Here is a 22500-nt window from a genome sequence, read left to right on the forward strand (position 1 = left end):
AACGTCGTGTAATTGCAAGTTTCCAGATTCACCGGGAGTATCGCTCACATAAAGCGACTAAGGAATTCCGTGGACTTTGCGCCGCGCGGCCATCCCGTGCACTTTGTGACATTGTGACATGGCTCGGGAGTGTTTTACCTGGGGAAAGACGAAGAGCGCGCTCGTATCCGCGCGGACCGGCGCGGAGATGAGCAACTCTGTGATGTGTGTGAGCGGAGAAGAGAAAAAAAGAGTCTACACAAACACGTCCATCCAGGCTCCACCCCCTCACTGACTGTGTGTGTGCGTGTGTGTGTGGCGAGAGAGAGAGAGAGAGGGAGAGAGAGAGAGAGTGAGAGAGAGAGAGAGAGAGAGAGAGAGAGAGAGATGGAGAGGGAGGGAGGGAGAGAGAGAGAGTGCGCGCCCGATAGAGAGAAAGAGCGAAAGAGTGAGAGCGAGAGGGAGAGAGCGAGAGCGAGAGAGAGAGAGAGAAAGAGAGCGAGAGCGAGAGAGAGAGTGAGCGAGAGAGAGCGAGAGAAAGAGAGAGAGAGAGAGAGAGAGAGAGAGAGAGAGAGAGAGAGAGAGAGAGAGAGAGAGAGAGAGAGAGAGAGAAAGCGAGAGCGAGAGAGAGAGCGAGAGAGAGAGCGAGACCGAGAGAGCGCAATCGCTAAGAAATCTCTTCACTCTCACATAGGCTGTCCACCGTGCGGACGCGCGAGGTGAGCTGCAGTGAGTCCGGAGCCTCCGCGTTAGTCCGGTTAGGGCGCAGGGCACGCGCGAGGAGCACACTTCAGCTGGACGGTACCGGAGAAAGCCTGGCAAGACTTTATCGCTACCTGGCGCCGCGGCCGATAACTTAAGGAAGTTTTCAAAGGATGCAATGCGAGTAGATGCACGGGAGCTCCGGAGTAACAGCGGGTCGGGGCTTCCTTCGTGCACGAGAGGGAAGACCACCGTCACGAGAGACCAAGTCGCTCTGTGGGTAAAGCTGCGCGGACCCTCCGTCTCTGGGTTGGAAGGATCACCGGCGCGGCGATAGTGGAGGTGCGTGGGCTTCTCGTGGACGGGATTGTGCCGGCGTGACATTTTGGATACCCGAGCGTGTGGGATTAAAGGGCTGCGCGAGGGAGAGGAGACGCAGTTTGCAGCCCGAAACAAACAGCTGAGCCTGGACTACAGAGGAGTTCCGATCCAATAAGGTATCGGTTACCGCGTGGCAGAATTGAATGCTACACCTATTATGGTTAATTAATTCCGGACTCACGACTACGTTTACTTCGCAACGAAGTTGCAAATTAGGATGGGACAGGTTTTATTTCTTAAATCCACTGTGTGTATGTTTGTGTGTGTGTGTGTGTGTGTGTGTGTGTGTGTGTGTGTGTGTGTGTGTGTGTGTGTAAGCACTAATTATACCTTCTAATTCTAAAGAACTACTGATGAAAGCAATCTACGTGACCTAACAAGATGTTTTCTACCTCGCGGTCGCTTCAGTGGCTAATTCACTCATTAGTTTTCGCTGCCATGGCTGCACGAGATGGTGCACAGAGCATAACTCGCTCGCGTTCGTGCAAATCTCTCTTTTTAATCACGGGTTTAGTTTATATGCCTGTGGCGGTGAGTAGTTCAGAAGTCACTTGTCGATTTCCAGACAGCCGTAGAGCCCGCTCGCTGGTGAACATGTCGCCCATCTGGTCAATTACATTCCCACTTTGCCTCTTAGAAAGCAGTCTAACGCGCGTTCTCCTTGCGCCTGGCACGGGGGAGTTCCCGCGCAGCTTAGCCTAGGATGAGCTTCTCACGCGAAAATTGCGTCCAGTCTCTTTGATTAATGCTCTTTCGTTATTTCGTTTTGTTGGTCTTCGTGTTTGGATTTGCAATTTATTTTTCCTGACGTTACACAACTTACATCAAATGCATTTTGCCCAAAAACGCGCACACGCGGCGTTATTATTTAAATACTCCAACAATCGTCGTGAAGAGCAACGAAAATCCCAACATTTGCAATAACATGAGCTTTGATTACGCGCTATCTAATTTCGCGTTAGAGATTGCTGGTCTCCTAGACACCTGTTGCTCTGTCCTTTGTGGGCGGCTTGCATTCTTCCCCACCCTTAAAGTGCCCGAGATCCGCACGATGAACAGGGTTGCTCTCCATCTGCCCGCGTCTAACGGGTGCGCTTCGACATCCCCGCCTGCTTCAGGGCCGGTCTCTGTCGAAACATTACCTCATGCCTGCACCAGGAATGGAATCTCGTCTGTCCGGTCGCTCCCGTTCCCCAATGGCTCGTGCCAGTCACGGCAGAAAGTCAAACCTGTTACGCAGGTTTGTGCGCGTGGCGCCGTGCAGAAGCGCGAGTTGGGCTGAAGTTCTGCAGGATAGCGCCGGGGACACTCCAGCTTCATTAGCACGCAAAGCGCCCGGGCGGATGTGAAATCCTGCGGGAGCCCGCGATGACTGCCAATGACCCGGGCTCCTCTCGGCGCGTGAGGACCCGGGTAACACTCGTTTCCCCGCTGCTCGCGCTGCCTCGTCTCGTTTTCTGCACAAATCAGCACGAAGCAGCTTCTAGCCTAATTGATCTTTAACTCCTGTACCCTGCTCGCACACATTTTTATTGATTGTCCTGCGCTGAAATGACTCTTGATGGTCATGCGCAGCTAAGCACGGTGATTTTATTATCTATATAAATTATGTCTATAAATTTACGCACCGACGGAAGCCTATTTAGGTATTGGAGATTGTTAACGAAATAGCCTAATAATACAGGGACTATTGGCAATAAACATGGCACATTCCCTTAGCTGCTGTGTTTCGTGGACAATATATAACCGAAATCATTGAATAAAGTGCGTTCAGTACGTCCGGGTTTAGGAGGCTCCTGTAATAGTATCTGACAGCTCTCTCTCTCTCTCTCTCTCTCTCTCTGTCTCTCTCTCTCTCTCTCTCCCTCCCCGTTCATTCACATGCTATAGCAGTAAGCATAAGGTCGATTTAAGCTGACTGTGCGATTAAACCGACCCTCTTCTATTTGCGTACACCAGACGGATGTTTTTAATTCAAGGAGAGATATCAAATAATCGCCCTCGAACGTGATATAGCTGGCTCCATCTCTCGGAATGAAAAAAAAAAGTCTCCGGTTACGCCACTGAGCCGGACTCATGGCGTTCTCCAAGCAAAAAAAAAAAAAAAAAAAAAAAAAAAAGAGGGGGGGGGGGGGTAATAAAAGAAAAGAAAAAGGTTGCACGTTACGTAGCTCGGGCCCACCTCTGGCTGAACGGTAATTGCTAAGGCATAGCTTTCCTCAGGCGCGTGTCACGCACAGTAGACTGTCTACTGTCTACAGTCTACAGACTTCCCTGCAGATACGCTCCTGGCTCCTGTGTTCACGCTTCGGCCGAGTGAACCCTACCGCTTGTTTCTTAATGAAGCAGACTGGGCTCACGATTCATCGGAGAAGATAGCATTGCCTGCGTTAAGATTTCCCGTTGCTTTATGGCTCCCTTTTCACGGTATTTTTATTTGCGTCCGTACATTTAATTACGCGCTTTTAAAAACTTTTTGGCTGCACCGTGCCCTGGCCTGTCTTTCTCCTGATTCGTTTGAGGCTGTCGGTCTCATAGCCAAGCACCGGTCTGCGCACAGGAGCCGCGTCCAGCGCTCATGACCTGGCGGTGCTTGGTAAGGTGAGGCTTTGCGGTCAGACGTCTTATCTCCGAGCTTTGAACGTGCTTCCATGGGCTCCTCCGCTCCAGTGTTGCGTTAGCCTTCGTGGGTGGGTTTTTTTTAAATTAATTTATTCTTTTTCCTTATCGTATTTTTAGAGGCGTAAAAGTTGTGTTGAACGGCGACGGTGTGCTGTAATTGTGTTATTTATCCGCTCGTTCTGTAGGCCGGGTTTAATCGAAATCTCATAATCCTTAATCATTAAACGAGTATCACTTACGTTACGTAAGACTCTTTATGCTGTCGTCGTGAAAATTGTAAAGGTGTATGCATTGTAAGTGAGAACATAACAGTGATACTTGACGTGACTCTAGACTCGGTCCCCGTTGACCTCTCCGCATCTGTGTGTGTGTGTGTGTGTGTGTGTGTGACTGGGCCACATGCTGTGTCACAAGTGGGCAGGCGGCAACTATGCCTCTCTGAATCGGGGCGGGGAGGACTAATCTGGCCCCACAATGGCTGACTGAAATAATTAAAGTAATCCTGTGTTCCTGGTGGAAGAGTGCCCGCTGTGAAGGGGTCAGGGGATGTGACGGTCCAAACCACTGGCCAGTTTAGCAGAACAAAGGGGTGTATGAGCTCCATCTGCCCCCCCCCCCCCCCCCACACACACACACACATACACAGACGCCCGCTGGAGGCAGAAAGAAAAACAAAAAACAAAAAAACAAAACAAAAAAAACCCCGTGTGAACACGGAACGTGGGCTGCGTCATTTCTGAACGCGCTTGCGGAAGAGACGTGTGAGATGAGTAAGAGAGCGGCGTCAGTGCTCGCGCGCGAGAGCGAGAGAGGCCTGTTCCGTGTTCTCCGCGCAGACGTTCTCGCGGATTACATAAGAGAGGGAGCGCGAGCGACACCCACACGCAGCAGAGCGCAGTCGCGTAAAAGGCGTGTGACGAAGGGCGCGGGGACGGCGCGGTGGGCATTAACGCTCGGTCCTGCCTCCTCGTCCTCTCTGGAGTGGTTAATGTGCTTAGTACACTGTAGTAACGCATGTTACGCATTTAAAAGGGGAAGAAAAGCAGGGAATAAAGTCAGCGGGCTGTGTGCCTCTCTCTCTCTCTCTCTCTCTCTCTCTCTCTCTCTCCCTCCCTCCCTCTCCCCACCACCACTTGTCTGAGCAGAGGAGATGTTGTGCAGTAAAGTGGCTGGCGACACAGATCTGTCCTGCGAGCGGAGTTACACATTAACCTGCCGTCCCCCTGCTAAGTCAATCACGCGTCCGCCGGTGCCTTCCAGAAGGCTCCAGCGTGCTATAAATGTCGCGGCTGGCGTTTAAGCTTTTTATTATTACACGGAGCCGTCTCTCAGCAGCCCAGATCACAGGGGAGGGGCTGGAGCAGTCGTAGCGCTCCAACGAGTTTCTGTTACCATAGTACAGTTTCACCGTGGCTGAACTTTGACCTTACCTCACACTAATAGTGCCAGGTTTGTTTTTAGGCTGTTATTTTTTTGACTTGTTGTGTGTTAGTGTGGGTCAGGGCTGCTAGCTGCTCCCATGGTCCAGTTTCTTAGCTGAAAGGGAAGAATGTGTGTGTGTGTGTGTGTGGGGGGGGGGGGGGGGGGGGGGGGGGAACTCTGACACAGACAGGTGAGGTCTGCTCTTGTGATGAACTTGTTGTTGCAAGATTTTTCCGGAGGAGACAAAGAGGAAGGAGAGAGAGAGAAATCATACAGCAATTTTAAAGCATGTCAGCGGGGGAGGTTTCAGAATAGTAATTAGCCTGTTAAATCTGTTAACCTCCCTCTGTGCCAACAACACAATGGCCTGGTTGAGTTGTGTGTGTGTGTGTGTGTGCGCGCGCAAATGTGTGCATGTGTGTCTGGGCGACGAAGAAGATAAAGGGAGGGAAAAGGAGTGTGTGTGTGTGTGTGTGTGTGTGTGTGAGAGTGTGTGTGTGTGTGTGTGTGTGTGTGTGTGTGTGAGAGGGAGAGGAAATGGCTATAAAACAGTGGAGGTGGGGAGTGTGGTAGAAAGAACGCAGGTGTGAGGTGAGCAGTGCAGCAGGGTGTGGGCACCACCTCGAATGGAGGCACCGAGTAGCAAAGCTCCGCCGTGGCGTGAGGGACGCGAGCGCTCTGTGAGTAATGCGCAAACAGCCAGGGAAGCTGTTGCTCTCTCACCATCTCGCTCTCGCGCACAGAGACAGCTCCTCTCTCTGCGGCGTGCTTCAGTTCTAGCAGCGAGGTCCAGCTGGCAGCGTAGCAGACAGACCGCGAGACCTCACGCGACCGCGCCGTGGGGGTCCGCGGGGCCACAGGCCTTGCCGGACTGGTCCCACACCATTCCGGCACCGAGGTGGAAGTTCTTGCCTGACTTGACGGCTAAGCTTTGTGACGACATGGCTTCTGAACGAATCTGAGTAGGGGCTGATGGCCTATTGTGATTGAAATGGCCGGACGAGCTCTGTGTGGGTGAGGTTTGGGCGTAGCTCTGAGAAACGGCAGACGGCCTACCAGGCCGGGGTCTGTTAAGACTCTCGTGCATTGTTAAGGGTGTCACACTGATCTCAGTCCTTTTCCATTACAATAGACAGAATAGTGGCCACATTTCAGACCTTCACTACCTCTGCATCTGAAATATTCAGCAACGACAAGCTGGTTATTCTCAAACAGGCTCGTCCAGATGTCTGTTTTTTTTTTTCCTGTTTCCAGGCATGCGCCCTCTTACACACACACACCCACACACACACACCCACACACACACACACACACACAGAGAGCTTGGTGAGAATGTTTCATGGCTAGTGAAGTGTGGGAAAGGATGTGTCTAGCATTCTGAAACCTCTGTGGACTGCACCAGAGTTCCCAGCTTTTACCGACCCTGTAGCACACACAGACCACTTATAGCCCCAGAGAGCAAAGCCATGACAGCTGGGAGACCTGTTCATCATAACAAAAACAAATGTACACACACACACACACACACACACACACACACACACACACACACACACACACACACACACACACACACACGTGCACAGCTTGTTTAACAGAAAAAAATATACGACTCTGGCACTTTACATTCAACCACATAAAGCACCTGAAGTGTTGGGTCACATGACTCCTCTGTCTCTCCAGAATCCACACAGCTGCTGTAGGTAGTTTGACGGGTAGTTTGATGGGTAATTTGACAAATAGTTAGCAACATTTGGCTTTTTTTTTCACTTCCTGTGCTTTTAAATAAAGGCTGATTTCATTTTATCTAACTTTCATTTCCACCAAAGACTTGGGTTGAAAAACAAAGAAATGTTGGTATTATCGACAAATTGATAAGTTTGCCATTTAAATTTGGATTCAAAGTTGAGTTTTTGTTCGTTCCTTGTTGTTTTTGAACTGTTAACACTTTTAAATGTTGGGCGTTTAAATAACATGCAAAATACGTATTTTGCACGTAATGCTACAGTGGTTTTGATTGGCTCAGTCATGGGTAAGGGGACATTATCTCCCTGAGCTGAGCTTGCCCCCCTAAGATAGATGCTTTTTGCTTCTATTTCTCACGACGAGGTCTGTTTGGTTTCCCAGCCCTGTCTTCTGTTGCCCTTTGACCCTACAGTGCTGGAGGTCATGGAGTCACAGGGCTTCTTCGCCCAGGTAGGGTCCCTGAGATGAGCTACCGGGGGGGCGTCTTGACACGGAGGGGTCAGAGGGCATTTTGCTACAGAGCCGAGAAGCTCCTCACCTCTTCTCTGCCCCTCATGGCCTAATTATGGTGGGATGAGGGTGACCCAAGAGGACAGCAGACACGGTACTCACTGTAGGCAGCCGCGCGAGGGTGGAGCGGGCGGTGTGAGTGTGTGTGTGTGTGTGAACTGGATCCAGCTGCTATACCTTGATCTCAGGGTCATGGGCTCTGTTACAGAACTGCAGTGTTGTCCAGCAGTAACTGGTGCCTGTGCCCTAAACCTCATTACAGCGCCACAGACACTGCGTACTTATAACCCCTTCAAAACATGTTGGCTGCTTGCTGTTCACTGTCTGAAAGCTGCAACACTGAGGTATGTTGACTGTGGCAGGTGAATTTATGTATGTGTGTATGTATGTATTATGTATATGTATTTATGTATGCATGTTTGTATGTATTATGTATGTATGTGTGTGTGTATTATTAATGCTTCCTCTGTTTTTCAGTCAAACTGTTTCATTTGAATTCCCTTTGCTTCTTTTAGCCGTATCACTGTTGTCTGACCAGTGTTGGACAGTATTGACCAGCTGTTTGGCGCTGATTAAACATGCTTCTGTAACTGGACCCTTAACAAACAGAGTCATTGTTCCTGTTCAAACGATACTGTTCAAATACTACACGGTGAAAACCAGTTTCAGCACCCGTCTGTAAGGAGCCAGCATGGTAGCGCCCACACACGGCCATGTCAAGTCCCGCAAACCTTTTTTATTTATTTTTTATTTACTTCTTAATTTTTTTTCAAACACTGCAGTGTGTCTTAGTGGCCTAGCGCTTGGCCTTCGTGTTGTTCTGTGTGTGTGTGTGTGTGTGTGTGTGTGTGTGTGTGTGTGTTGGGCGTCTCTCTCTGCTGGACACTAATCTAGCAGGCGTGTCTCATTAGCCTGCGGTGGGTTTGCCCTCCCTGGCTCTACGGGGGCCGTCAAAATGAACACAACTGCAACATCAAAGCGCCGGGCCTTTAACCTGAATGGATTAAAAAAGAAGTTTGATTTATTTATTTGATCACACAGCCAAACACAGCGAGCCTCACTCCTGCCCCACCCCTGCATGGGGCTAATGCGCCAGCAAATGGGGAGCCATTTGCTGTGAGTTGTCATCAAAGTCCCCGCTCCCCGACACAGCGTCTGTGTTTCCACACCTCTCCGCCTCCCTCATTTTTCTCTTAACAAAGATTGCGAGGAGCCTGAATATAAAACTGCTGTTCGCTGCGTTAGGTTTTTTTTTTTTTTTTGGACACCTGCGGGTTAAGGGATGAGCAGTGAAGGAAAAATCTCAGATTAACCTCCTGACCCGCCGCCCTCTCTCGCAGCATACGGCTCTGGGAAGAAGTTCACGCCGAAATAGATTACAGCCTGTGGGAAAAGGGGAAAAATGACCAGGATTGGGAATCAGGATCAAAGCAGAATCTAAAATAGCATGCAATAATTCATAATAATGAGCGCAGGTAGGAAAACTAAGGTTGTACTGTGGCCTGTATAGTCTGAGGTTGTACTGTGGGCTGTATAGTCTGAGGTTGTACTGTGGCCTGTATAGCCTGAGGTTGTACTGTGGTCTGTATAGTCTGAGGTTGTACTGTGGCCTGTATAGTCTGTGGTTGTACTGTGGTCTGTATAGTCTGAGGTTGTACTGTGGTCTGTATAGTCTGAGGTTGTACTGTGGCCTATATAGTCTGTGGTTGTACTGTGGCCTGTATAGTCTGTGGTTGTACTGTGGTCTGTATAGTCAGAGGTTGTACTGTGGTCTGTATAGTCTGAGGTTTTACTGTGGTCTGTATAGTCTGAGGTTGTACTGTGGGCTGTATAATCTGAGGTTTTACTGTTGTCTGTATAGTCTGTGGTTGTACTGTGGTCTGTATAGTCTGAGGTTGTACCGTGGCCTGTATAGTCTGTGGTTGTACTATGGCCTGTATAGTCTGTGGTTGTACTGTGGTCTGTATAGTCAGAAGTTGTACTGTGGTCTGTATAGTCTGAGGTTTTACTGTGGTCTGTATAGTCTGAGGTTGTACTGTGGGCTGTATAGTCTGTGGTTTTACTGTGGCCTGTATAATCTGAGGTTGTACTGTGGCCTGTATAATCTGTGGTTGTACTGTGGTCTGTATAGTCTGTGGTTGTACTGTGGGCTGTATAGCCTGAGGTTGTACTGTGGCTTGTATAGTCAGTGGTTTTACTGTGACCTGTATAATCTGAGGTTGTACTGTGGACTGTATAATCTGAGGTTGTACTGTGGGCTGTATAGTCTGGGGTGGTAATGTGGCCTGTATAGTCTGTGGTTGTACCGTGGCCTGTATAGTCTGTGGTTGTACCGTGGCCTGTATAGTCTGTGGTTTTACTGTGGCCTGTATAATCTGAGGTTGTACTGTGGACTGTATAATCTGAGGTTGTACTGTGGGCTGTATAATCTGAGGTGGTACTGTGGCCTGTATAATCTGAGGTGGTACTGTGGCCTGTATAATCTGAGGTGGTACTGTGGGCTATATAGTCTGAGGAAATATAGCCACTGATGAGTCTGCGGTGGTTTACAAAACTACTCTTGATATTGGCACCAAATATGAGGTTTTCTGACACATCAAGAAGAGGGAAAATTAGTGAAAAATCCTGAGATTTCACTGCTTACATCCTCTCTCTCTCTCTCTCTCTCTCTCTCTCTCTCTCTCACACACACACACACACACACACACAACTCCTTCCTTTTCTCTCTGCCTTACTCTCTCTTCTTGCCACCCTGTGTAGTTATCTGACACTGTTACAGCAGGTGCTGGTGTTACTGTGTAGTTACCTGACACTGTTACAGCAGGTTCTGGCTTTAATGGCTTTGTGGACTGGACATGGTGTGAACTTTGTGAGAAGAAGGTTGCACGGAAGTAATTGTGTGTGACGTGTTCCACTCCTCACAAGGGCTGAGATTTACAGTACATTAAAAAGATCAATCAGGAATCCCAGAGAATTAGCATCTCCAAATCCTGTGCCAGACCATTTTAAAAGGTTCCTTTGAGGGTCAGTGCTCTAGACCTCTCTAACATTGTGTGTGTGTGTGTGTGTGTGTGTGTGTGTGTGTGTGTGTGTGTGTGTGTTTCTGCAGCAACAGTCAGATGTTGGGCCAGGGTATGGGGTTGCTGTGGGGAGGAGTTCTGGGGTGGTTTACACTCCTCTTCTTCTCCTACGGCTCCTCCACCGTCTCCATCCTGTACCAGCTGCGTGAGGAGCGCCCGCCCAACACGCAGGTGGGGAGCCTCGCGTCCGACCAGGGCCTGCCCGACTCCGGCCACCTGTACAAGCTGGAGGTGGGCGCCCCTTACCTGCGAGTGGACGGAAAGACGGGGGAGATTTACACCACCGAGATCCCGATAGACCGCGAGACGCTGAAGGACTGCCGCAGCCTGTTCGAGGGGGAGCCTTGCTACCTGGAGTTCGAGGTGTCCATCACCGATCTGATGAAGGGCTCGGCCCCGCGCCTCATCGAGGGCCGCATCGAGATCCAGGACGAGAACGACAACACTCCACAGTTCCCCTCCCCCATCCTGTCTCTGTCCATTCCCGAGAACACCCACGTGGGGGCACTCTTCCCCATCCCGCTGGCCACCGACAAGGACGCCGGCACCAACGGCATCGCGGAATATTCCCTCACGCCAGCCCCCGACACCGGCAGCCTTTTCAGCCTGCAGGTGGCCGAGAACTCGGACGAGAAGGTGCCCCAGCTCATCGTCCTGGGCAACCTGGACCGTGAGCTGCGTGACTCCTACGACCTGAACATAAAGGTGGTGGATGGAGGCGAGCCTCCTCGCCAGAGCAGCGCGCTGCTCAGGGTCACCGTCACCGACACCAACGACAACGTGCCAAAGTTTGAGCGCTCGCACTACGAGGGCGAGATGCCCGAGAACAGCCCAGTGGGCCACTCCGTCCTACAGGTATAACCTCCTCCGCTCAGGGGGCATGCGGGGTGACGCCATGCACGATGCCACCGTCAGAACGGCAGTGGCGGAATTACAGACGGCAGCCGTCTATCCTCAAAACACATCAGCTGGGTGTAGGCGATTTGGCCACAAGAATATATCACGATACTTTTCAATGATTTTCATGATAAATGGCAATAAATTATAGAAGAAAGGCACAGTAAAACAGTAGTGCCACATTTAAATCGGACCTGTGAGCGCAGTGACATTTTAATTCAATGTTTATAAAAACTGTTTGAACAGGAACTGGAGAATTATTGAAACAAGTGAAAAAATAAATAAATGAACAAAACGTCATAGTCATATTTATAGTGTAATATTTAATTAGCTACTTGTTACTATGCCTCTGTAACAGTACTGCACACTGGCACGCTGTTGGCTAACTGTGATTTAATTGAACATGGTTAGCCAGTGATACTGCAGGTACTGATACATGATCTGCTACAAAAAAAAAAAAGCATGCAGTGATTTATTTTAATTTATTGCAGTATTAATAACATATTGTAATTTTCCCACCACAAACGTCAACTGTCAGACAGAAAAAGGCAGTAATATATCCAGACTGACCATATCCCGACAGACCTGTTACCTCATGCTTCCGCTATGGGCAGTAGACACTATGAACACAGTGCCACCCCCCCGGCCCACCCATAACGTCTCCTGTCTGATCCCCCGGTTGTCAGCGAGGGAGTGTTAAACCTGTCAGCAGGTGTGTGTTATGTTAAACCGAAGCACGGTAAGAGTGAGTGACAGAGGAGTTAGTTTGACAGCTGAGGTAATCTCTGCCACGCTGAGTTCCTGCTCCTGTCTCAACCCTCCACACCTCACAACCCCCCACCGCAAGGCAAGGGCTGTCTGCATAGCGCTTACGTACCCAGACGATCGACCCGCTTCTCACGTTTCCTTTAAACACTCGCTTCCCAAACCAGACGTCAGGCATGCAGTAGGAGTGCGGGACTGCTCCGCGTTCAACCGCAGCAAAAGTGCGGCCGCTCCAGATGCCAGCCGAGGAGTCTGGACGCTTTCCAAAAGCAATCGAAACAAGTGTTCACGCATAAAATTGTTTTAAAGACTGTTGATCTCCCAGTCAACAATTAATCCTCTCAGCTAAGTTGCTTTGAAAGAGCATGTCAAGTGATTCCATCCTCACCCCCCCCCCCCCCCCAACCAAGGCCTTCTAATCGCTCGTACGAGCTGTGGAGATATACGCAGTCTTGGTATTAAAAATGCTTAATTTCATGATTTCAGCGAACTAGACACATTGATGAAATATTTTAGTTCGTCGAGTGTGATGCTCGTCAACTGCAAATGAGGTGAAATAGGTTGCCAGCTTGGTGGATGAAGCAGAGTGGGTCATATAGAAGAAATAATATCTTAAGCCTTACGAATAATCTCACGGCTGCTCCAGAACCGGGTTACGTGCTCATGACCTGAACGCTGTCTCCCTCAGGGGCTAGAGAGACAGAGACAGCCAACAGAAACAGTAACTAGTGAAGAAATGGCTTCGACATTTACACTGTTTAGTCTCGCGGACAAGAACATGGCAAAAAGATTCTACTGAAGAACAGAAATCACCAACAAGACCACATGACCTTCGGGTGAAATTAAACGCAGCAAACACGTTTGGATTGTATTCTCAACTGACCGACGGCATGTGTTAATGGTGCAAATTTATACAAATTTAAAAGCAGTTTATGTTATCTTGTAAATGAATGCCTTCATAGAGCTGGAGTCATTAGGGAGTGCTGTCCTTTTCAAGGCCGGTTGGTCAGTGTTAGAGAGTTGATCCCTTTCCCGCTGATGTGTTTTAACCTTGCTTAGTGGTGCTAATGGCACTAAGAATCACAAACTATTTAGAAGCCAGAGCAGAACCACTAAAAGGGACTTGACATCTATTCCCCGCAAAGCCCTGCTGATTTATTAATTAGCCTAATGCACTTTTAGGATGAGCTGTCACGTCCTTTGCTGGGAGTATGAGGTATGCCGTTGGCACAGATTACAAACTGTGGACCAGCCCTTCTGATTGGTCCTGATGGCATCGCCCCTGGCACTGCAATGGCACTCCTTATGCCAGTGCCATTTAATAATGTGAAAACCGAGCGTTCTGCCTCATTTGGCAATGGCATGTCACTGATTTGAGTGACACTACGAAGATTTGGGTTTTAGGTGGCTGTTGTCCACTTTGGAGAAGGCAGGCAAAGCTATTTTCTTTTCTTACACGGTGTTAAATGGAAAAATAATCCACCCTTAACCCTTTGAGATCTGCCAGATAGGTGACTTGGTATTTTGTCTTACACAGGTGGGAAAGACAGGAAGATATTCCTTGTTTTTTAACACCAACATTCACTAATCACATTGTAAATACTCATAGTTTTGATTTATTAACTTGCTCATTATCGATCAAATTAAACCGGGACATTAGCTCGAATTAATGTGACACCAAACCAACACTAACGTGATTAAATCCTACTGTGGAATCAACGGCCTTGTTAGAGTTTGTCATTTTTTATTCTTTACATTCATCAGTCGTGTTTGATAATGGATTGTTCTTAAAGGTTACTTCAGTGTTAAATCTAGTATAAACAGTTTTATTCAGCACTGAGGGTGGTGGTTCGACAGTGATTTTGTCAAGTGCTTGTTTTTAGAGTTTCAACCAAAAATTACTGACCATAGACTTCCCCAAAGCATAAAAATGACTCCCCAAAAAATCATTTTAAACTACTTTGAATACTCCATAAAAGTGGCTCATCTTGACAGTGCACATTTATTTTATGTTCTTCCTCTGTGCTTTGTACTAGGTGAAGGCCAATGACTCAGACATGGGGGCTAACGGTGAGGTGACGTACACTCTTTACCAACCACCCTCCACCGTGCAACGTCTCCTAAGCATCGACCGGAACACTGGCATCGTCTTCGTCAAGGGCTCGGTGGACCGTGAAGAAGTCAGCCAGCTGAAGTTCTACGTCCAAGCCAGGGACAATGGCCCCCAGGCCAAAAGCTCCAAAGTCTTAGTAACCATCGTGGTGAAGGACAAGAACGATAACTCGCCGTCTATCAGAATCCGTGAATTCGGCTTGGTGGCACACAAGGATGGGATAGCCAACATCTCAGAGGACATGCCAGTGGGCACGGCTGTGGCCCTGGTGGAGGTGTCGGACCGGGATGAAGGCGAGAATGCCGTGGTGACCTGCGTGGTGGCGGGAGACGTGCCCTTCCAGCTCCGCTCGGCCTCGGACACTGGGAGCAAGCGGAAGTACTTCCTCCAGACCACCACGTCACTGGATTACGAGCGGATCAAGGAGTACCGGATTGAGATTGTAGCTGTCGACTCGGGCAATCCTGCCCTGTCCAGCACCAACTCCCTCAAGGTCCAGGTGACGGACATAAATGACAACTCTCCGATCTTCTCCCCTTCGCTGTATGAAGTGGACTTTTCAGAGGAGAACCAGCCAGGCGACAGAGTGCTGGACGTGGTGGCCACGGACGCCGACAGCGGCACCAATGCCGAGCTGATATACAACATCATCTCAGACTCCTCCACCAAGGGGCTGTTCGAGATTGACCGCAACACGGGAGAAGTCCACGTGATGAACCAACTGGACCGAGAGCACAGGGAGCACTATGAGTTTCAAGTGGAGGCCATCGACAAAGGCGTGCCCAGTCTGAGGGGCACGGCGACGGTTATGGTCAGGGTCCTCGATCGCAACGACAACGACCCCAAGTTTATGCTGAACGGCTACAGCTTCTCTGTGATGGAAAACATGCCCCCTCACAGCCCCGTCGGCATGGTGACCGTCCTTGACGCAGACAAGGGCGACAATGCTGTCGTGCATCTGTCTGTGGAACCCGACAACGGCAAGTTCATGATCCAGAACGGAACGGGAACCATCCTTTCCAGCATCTCCTTTGACAGGGAGAAGGAGAGCACCTACACGTTCCGCCTGAAGGCTGTGGATGGCGGCGACCCTCCTCGCTCCTCCTACGTAGGCATCACCATCAATGTCCTGGATGAGAACGACAACGCCCCGTATGTCACCAAGCCCGCCAACTCCTCCTACAAGTTCCTGAAGCCTCTGACCAGCCCAGACACGCGGGTTGAGCAGGTCGAGGCCGAGGACATTGACATGGGCCTGAACGCTGAGCTGGTGTTCAGCATCACGGGAGGGAACCCCCACGGGCTCTTCCACATCTCCTCCACGGACGGCGAGATCACCCTCGCCAAAGAGTTCACCCGCAAGCACAACGGCCTCCATCGCCTTGTGGTGAAGGTCAGCGACAAGGGAAAGCCCTCCCGTCACACCACCGCACTGGTCCACATCTTCGTGAACGAGACCGTCGGCAATGTGTCCGTGGTGGAGTCGTTGGTCGGCCACAGCCTCTATACACCCCTGGACAGGGACATCGCCGGCGATCCCGACTACATGCGTGTCCAGCGCAGCAACATCCTCTACGGAAGCCTGGCAGGAATCGCGGGCGTCATCCTGGTCATCGTGGCAGTGGTGGTGATCAGGCACCGCCTGCAGAAGGAGGCCAAAAGCGGCTATCAGGCAGGCAAGAAGGAGACCAAGGACCTGTACACCCCTAAACAGGGGCCCAAGACTGGGAAGGGCAAGAAAGGGAAGAAGGGAAAGGCCCCAAAGCCAAGCAAACCCCTGGAGGAAGACGAGGAGGCCAGCCTTCAGAAGGGCCTCAAGTTCAACCTCATGAACGACAGCGACAGCCCCAGAATCCACCTGCCCCTGAACTACCCCCCTGGGAGCCCTGACCTAGGTCGCCACTACCGCTCCAACTCCCCCCTGCCCTCCATTCAGCTGCAGCCTCAGTCGCCCTCTGCCTCGAAGAAGCACCAGGCGGTGCAGGACCTACCCGCCACCAACACCTTCGTGGGGACCGGCGACAACAACTCCACCGGTTCCGACCAGTACTCGGATTACAGCTACAAGACCAACCCACCGAAATACACCACCAAACAGGTAGGAGACCACTTTCCGAGCATGTCAGGGTACCACAGCACAGCGTACCGCACCAACATGACGTGGACTAACGGCATATATTGAAAGCGGGAAAAGTAAAGGGCAAACCAAAGCTGCACTGTCACATGACACTAGCTAGGCACAAGATATGTCACATGATCACCATGCGCTAATGTCAAGGGGCTTGTTTTAAACATGTTTTTCTTTGTGTTAAATTCCATAGAATGTCAAATTAATTTTACTGCAAAATGCTGCATCTGTTTTAACCATTCACATATCCTTTTATATTTTTTTTCTATTGATTTTTTTAAAAATGAAGGATACAACCCTAACACTGTTTTATTTGAAGTCTGGATGAATTTCTAGATGCTTTTGTTCATTTTTACAATACTTTCACTGTTCCTCTAGTCGTTATAACCACTGAATCAAGGAACTGTGTTTTGTAAAAGGGGCCAAAAAGCAAGTGGCGAGGTGAACAGGTTGAAGGAAGCACAATTAACACAAGTCCTTTTGCACTCTGTCTTTGAAAAACGACTTTAATTACTTGGTCTTCATTTTGTTGGAGCCAGAGTAAATTGTTTGCACAGATTAATGGCAGGTAATTCCAGCTCCTCTTCTCACTATCCTTCTGTCCTGAGCGCACACACACACACACACACACACACACACACACACACACACACACACACACACACACGAACACGAACATATATGCACACATGCACACACACACAGGGTTGTTTTATAGGACTCAGAATCGGTGAGGACTGTCTTCTCACTATCCTTCTGTCCTGAGCGTACACACACACACACACACACACACACACACACACACACACACACACACACACACACACGAACACGAACATATATGCACACATGCACGCACACACACACACACACACACGAACACGAACATATATGCACACATGCACACACACACACACACGAACACGAACATATATGCACACATGCACGCGCACACACACACACACACACACATGAACACGAACATATATGCACACATGCACACACACACACACACACACACACACGTTGTTTTATAGGACTCAGAATCGGTGAGGACTGTTTGTGGTTGTCCCAGCGTATGTGATATGAATCTCGGGCTTTTACTGCCGAGCTATGAATATTGAAGACACAATGGCACAGTGCTCTTTGCACAGAAAGAACAAACCAAAAATAAACAATTATTGTTTGTTGGACCCAATTAGTGGCGCCGGAGACAATCACAAGGAAGGAATTTTCTTTACTTTTTTTGCGAACTGTACATATGTTAATAACCAGCAATTTTTGTTGTTGTTTATTTGTTCATCATGTGGTTGTTTTGAGTTCTGTCCCGGTCATGCGCTGTCCCCAGTTAGGTCACTGTGCCGCACAGAGGATGAGGAATCTTTTTTTGCATTCTCAGGACATAGCAAGTCCAAATGCATGAGGTTTGTGTCCATGCATATGTGTGAGTATACACAAGGCCTTGCTCTCAGAGGTGATGTGAAGGCAGGTTTACCTGAGCGGGTTAAGGTGAGTTTGTGTCGGTGATGGGGGGGGAGGGTTGTTATCATCTCTTGTCTCAGTGAGCTACCGGAAGCCCATGGCAAATATATGAAGGTAACTGAGTATGCACTGTGCGGTGAGAAAGGTTTATTCATCGTACACACATGCACACACTTGTGCATACGTGTCTGAAGCTACTGGGCACAGGAAAACAAGCGTACACACACACACGTTTGTGTATGTTGAATGGATCTATGTGTACCGTGTGTACCCGTTTGTGAACTGAACTGATTTTAAAATGCTGTCACATCATCTTTATTCCATTTGGTCATCATGTGATTTCTTTTACTGTTTTATATAATTTCCTTAATAATTCATTATATTCTGTATGTTGCAGTCAATATAATTGTACATAAGTCTTTTTTTTAATATAATTAAGAACAAGTTTTATTTCAATAAAAATGTCTTGAACATGTTCAAATTCAGATCTGGTTGTGCATTTGTGGACTGGATATAGTAAAGCAGTGATATTGGTTGCCGTGACATCTGCAAATGGAAAAAAAGAAAGCTCGAGTCACCATACATTTTACATTGAAATGACTTAAGTTACATTTTACATTGAAATGACTTAAGTTACATTTTTCATTGAAATGACTTAAGTTACATTTTTCATTTAAATGACTTGTTACATTTTAATTTTTTTTTTTTGTCCAAAACATTTTTCTTTTATTTGACTCAGTTCATTGGCACCACTGAATTGTATCAGCTTTCAAACTCTCACACATCAAATTCTTCTTCTTTATGATGACTTGTAAAACACTGTTGCCTGAACCTTTGTGCAGTGTTACTGTTGGCACATCTGCAAATCATTAACCAAAACGCTAACTGGAATTCAAATAAGTCACATTCACTTATCTGGATAAGTTACACTGATACAAGGAGCTCATTAGATAGGTTGCATTTAGCATTTTAGGTTAGATACAGTAGGTTACATATAATCTCAGATATTTTCTTTCTGCACCACACTGACACTGAAGCATTGTGGCTGCTCGTGTTGTTCGCGTTGCAGTTGTTGGGGTCGGCGTCGTCGTGCCAACGGAGGGTAAAGGCCCTCCTGCACTGTGTGGGGTTTCTGTTTTGATTCATTCATGTCAAACATGACAAAAACATTCATGTTTGCAGAGGGCCTGAATGGCAGGCTGGCCTGTCTGTGTGTGTGTGTGTGTGTGTGTGTGGTGTGGGGGTCGGGTGTAGAGTGGTTCAGGGAAAGGATGTCAAAGCTGTTGTTCTTTTTTTTGTGTGATTCAATTGGCTCCTTGTATGCCGATGGCAAATCTTGCTCCTGAAAACAACACACACACACACAGACAAACACACGCACACACACACACACACACACACACACACACACAGACATACACATGCGCACACACACACACACACACACACACACACACACTGTTGTTTTCTCTCTCCTGTCCTCAACAACTATTGAAATTCTAGTAGCGACTTCACTTCTTAAGAACCGCTGATTCTGCCCTCTGCTTGCACCGTTGTCATGGAAACGGAATGACCAGTGTGCATGTGTGTGTGCCTATGTGTGATGTGTGTGTGTGTGTGGATGTGGGTATGTGGTGTGTGTGATGTGGTTATGTGGTGTGTGTGATGTGTGTGTGTGTGGATGTGGGTATGTGGTGTGTGTGATGTGGGTATGTGGTGTGTGTGTGTGTGTGTGGATGTGGGTATGTGGTGTGTGTGATGTGGGTATGTGGTGTGTGTGATGTGTGTGTGTGTGGATGTGGGTATGTGGTGTGTGTGTGTGTGTGGATGTGGGTATGTGGTGTGTGTGGGGGGGGGTTGCTGAGTCACAGGCTGCCAGGGTTCAGATGGCAAAGAACACTAAGATTGTGGAAACAGATAAAAGGAATGGAAAATAATATGTGGCTATTACAGAGTGAGAGACTAGACCACGCGCAGTCCACATTATTTCATATTCTTCCATTTCCCGCTGTCCGTCACGCAGTCACAGATGTAAAAGAGCGCCGTGCCTTGACTCCGCCATGTCTCCTCTTAGCGCTACACTCTCAAAGGACCCTGCACTATTAAAACATGTCATTGCTCAACAGTCTGTGGTTGTGACTGTGAACGATGCCGTAGTTTGCCAGCAGGTCCACACCTTTTTACACCACCAACAACACAAACCAAACAATACCGCAGTGTCATTACAATACGTGTAAAGGTACACAGGGGTGACGAGTGCGAAGCGCAGTGCGCATATGTAATGGGGTCTGTCACCCCACCGCCCCCGCTGTAAACGGGCGCTCTGGTGGGCCTGTTGCTCTGGGCGCTGGAGGGAATGTAGCGCGCGCCACAGCCTGACTGGAGACCCTTCACCATAAGACTTGTGGCCCCGTGACCTTCTGAGCCCCAGAGATGACGTCGCGCTCGTGTGGCCTTTAGAGGTGCGCTTTCTTGCAAAAAAGAAATAAACAAAAAAGGGCGCAGGATGCGATTATGTCCGTCTTAGAATCACTCTGCAAACTGTCACGTCCAGCGCCGGTGACTACGCAGATCCGCCTCGCCCCTGCATTAATCACTCACCTGTTCCCTCATTTATGACTTCCCCATATAAACGTGGCCACGTGTGTCTCTCCGCCCAACCGCAGTAGTAGATCAGTAGGCCCAATGATGCACGGAGCGACGGCGCGCCATGGGCTTCGTCTTTGAGTAACAGCGTGAGCGAGGACTGCGCGCTCCCACATGTTCCCGTCACGTTTGCTCTGAGAATAAACTCGTGCGCCAGTCCGTATGGACACGTGGCGAAACGAGCTTCCTCGTGCCACCATCAAAAGGCGTTTGTTGCGCGCGATCCGTCGGACCGGGGGCAAAGCGACAGCGCCTGACATCTGGAGCGCGCGCTACCTGTTGTCATTTTTAGTGACAAGAAACTGATGGTGTCGTCCCCGCGTGCCCCTGCCGCGGCGCACGTAAAGCGAGAGAAGAAAAGCGGACTAACGGGAGTAACGTTGAAGGCATTTAACGCTGAAAAATGTTAATTAAGAAAAAAAAAAAAAGATAACATTTAAACAGAAAAAAACCTCTCACTCTTTCGTTGATGCTCGTTGCTTGACGCTAATTCGTCAAACTCTCTCTCTCTCTCTCTCTCTCTCTCTCTCTCTCTCTCTCTCTCTCTCTCTCTCTCTCAATAAAGGTAGTGTGGCTATAATCATACAGAGAAAGTGTTTTGGTAAAGCAGGGACCGTTATGCAAATGCACCGTGCGCTCTCAGCAGTGGTCAGGCTTTGGCGGATCCCGGTCTCGCCGTAGCCGCCGTTGGCGTCGTTATCTCGTCGGTGTGAGCACCTTTTGCGCCTTGAAATAAACAAACGGGAGCCTTCCTTCGGCTAATCCTTCATCAGGTAGAGAGTCCCGACAGCAATTTACACTTGTGACTCATCAGGAGAGTGGGAGGCAAGAGGACAAGGGAACGGGAGACTCGTTTCAGAGGAACTGACGGAATAACAAGTAACTCGCCTCTTTTGAATTCTGCACGTGTTATCACTGACAGTGCGGGGCTAATTAAAAGAAAAATGCAACTAATGTGAAGTGGCAGAATGATAGTAATGGATTTTACTCTACCCCGCCCCTCTTTATTCCGATGTGATTGGCTGGTAAGGCTTTCTGAGACCCCCCCGTCCCTGAGAGCAGGACCCTGATGGTTTCTCCTGCGACGTCATCACGGGGTTAGACTCGCGGAAAGCTGAGCTCGCCCGAGCCACGCTCCGGTCGGAAACTGCGTGCGTAACCAAGGGAGACGCAGGCCTGCTATGGGGTTTCAGAAGGGACGGCAGCATGAGCGTAATTAGACACGTCACACATCTCCGCGGCTGCTTACGGCTCCCCGTGGCGCCGACTAATTATCGGCAGGCAGCCGACAGCCTGGCCTTTAGATTAAAGGGTGGTTTGGGGGTGATTCGTGGGTGATTTAGGGTCTCAGCAAAGTGTTTTGTATTTGATGCTCTACCCTCAATGATTGATTGATTTTTTTTTTCCCATAGCACTAAAACGACTTTTTTTTTTTTTTTTTGTGAGTGTGTGTACGTGTGTTTATGTGGAATGGTCTGTGTCCTTAGGGTTAAGTGTGATGACAGCACCACAGAGATCGGAAGATCTTCACAGACATACGGACACAAAAGAGCCTTTTTAAAAAGTGTTTTTAAAATACAGCACTGTAATTTGTAAATTCCTTGGAGCAAATCACTCAGCGCAGCAAAATAACTTCAATTTTGTGTGTGTCTGTGTGTGTGTGTGTGTGTGTGTGCGCGCGTTCGTGCGCATACACAAAGCTGTACTTCTTCGCTCAAAGGGAGTGATAAGAACGCATGCACACACATCTATCCCCACAGGTGAGGTGTGTGTGTGTGTGTGTGTGTGTGTGTGTGTGTGTGTGTGTGTGTGTGTGTGTGTGTGTGTGTGTGTGTGTGTTCTGAGGGCTCCTGTCAGCCTCATAATAAGGCCTGTCTGATTCAGAGGAAGGTCGGATCCCTTAGCCTTCCACGCTACATCACTGGGGCCATATAAGCAGACCTGATGAGCAGTGTGTGGTGAGTTCAGCACAGGGTGAGCTGGAGCCGCATCCTGTCTGTCCGTAGCTGACCTTTCAGCTCCGATGG

The 22500-nt window shown here is 49.0% G+C and overlaps 1 protein-coding gene across 8 annotated transcripts in view; it reads left to right on the forward strand.

Annotated features, from left to right (window-relative positions):
• Nucleotides 1–667: 667 nt before the first annotated feature.
• The window catches only part of pcdh1b (protocadherin 1b), a 134642-nt gene continuing 112809 nt past the window's right edge, over nt 668–22500 (forward strand). For all 8 annotated transcript variants that reach the window (XR_004776726.1, XR_004776727.1, XR_004776729.1 and 5 more), the window contains exons 1-3: nt 668–1178; nt 10472–11297; nt 14141–16315. Coding sequence is in view for 3 of the 8 variants with exons in the window: in XM_035532133.1 (XP_035388026.1) it covers nt 10482–11297; nt 14141–16315 (2991 nt within the window). In the remaining 5 variants the exon portion in view is untranslated. The remainder of the gene's footprint in view (nt 1179–10471; nt 11298–14140; nt 16316–22500) is intronic.

The sequence above is a fragment of the Electrophorus electricus genome, chromosome 12 (genome assembly GCF_013358815.1).
Source record: "Electrophorus electricus isolate fEleEle1 chromosome 12, fEleEle1.pri, whole genome shotgun sequence".
In the NCBI taxonomy this organism is placed as follows: Eukaryota; Metazoa; Chordata; class Actinopteri; order Gymnotiformes; family Gymnotidae; genus Electrophorus; species Electrophorus electricus.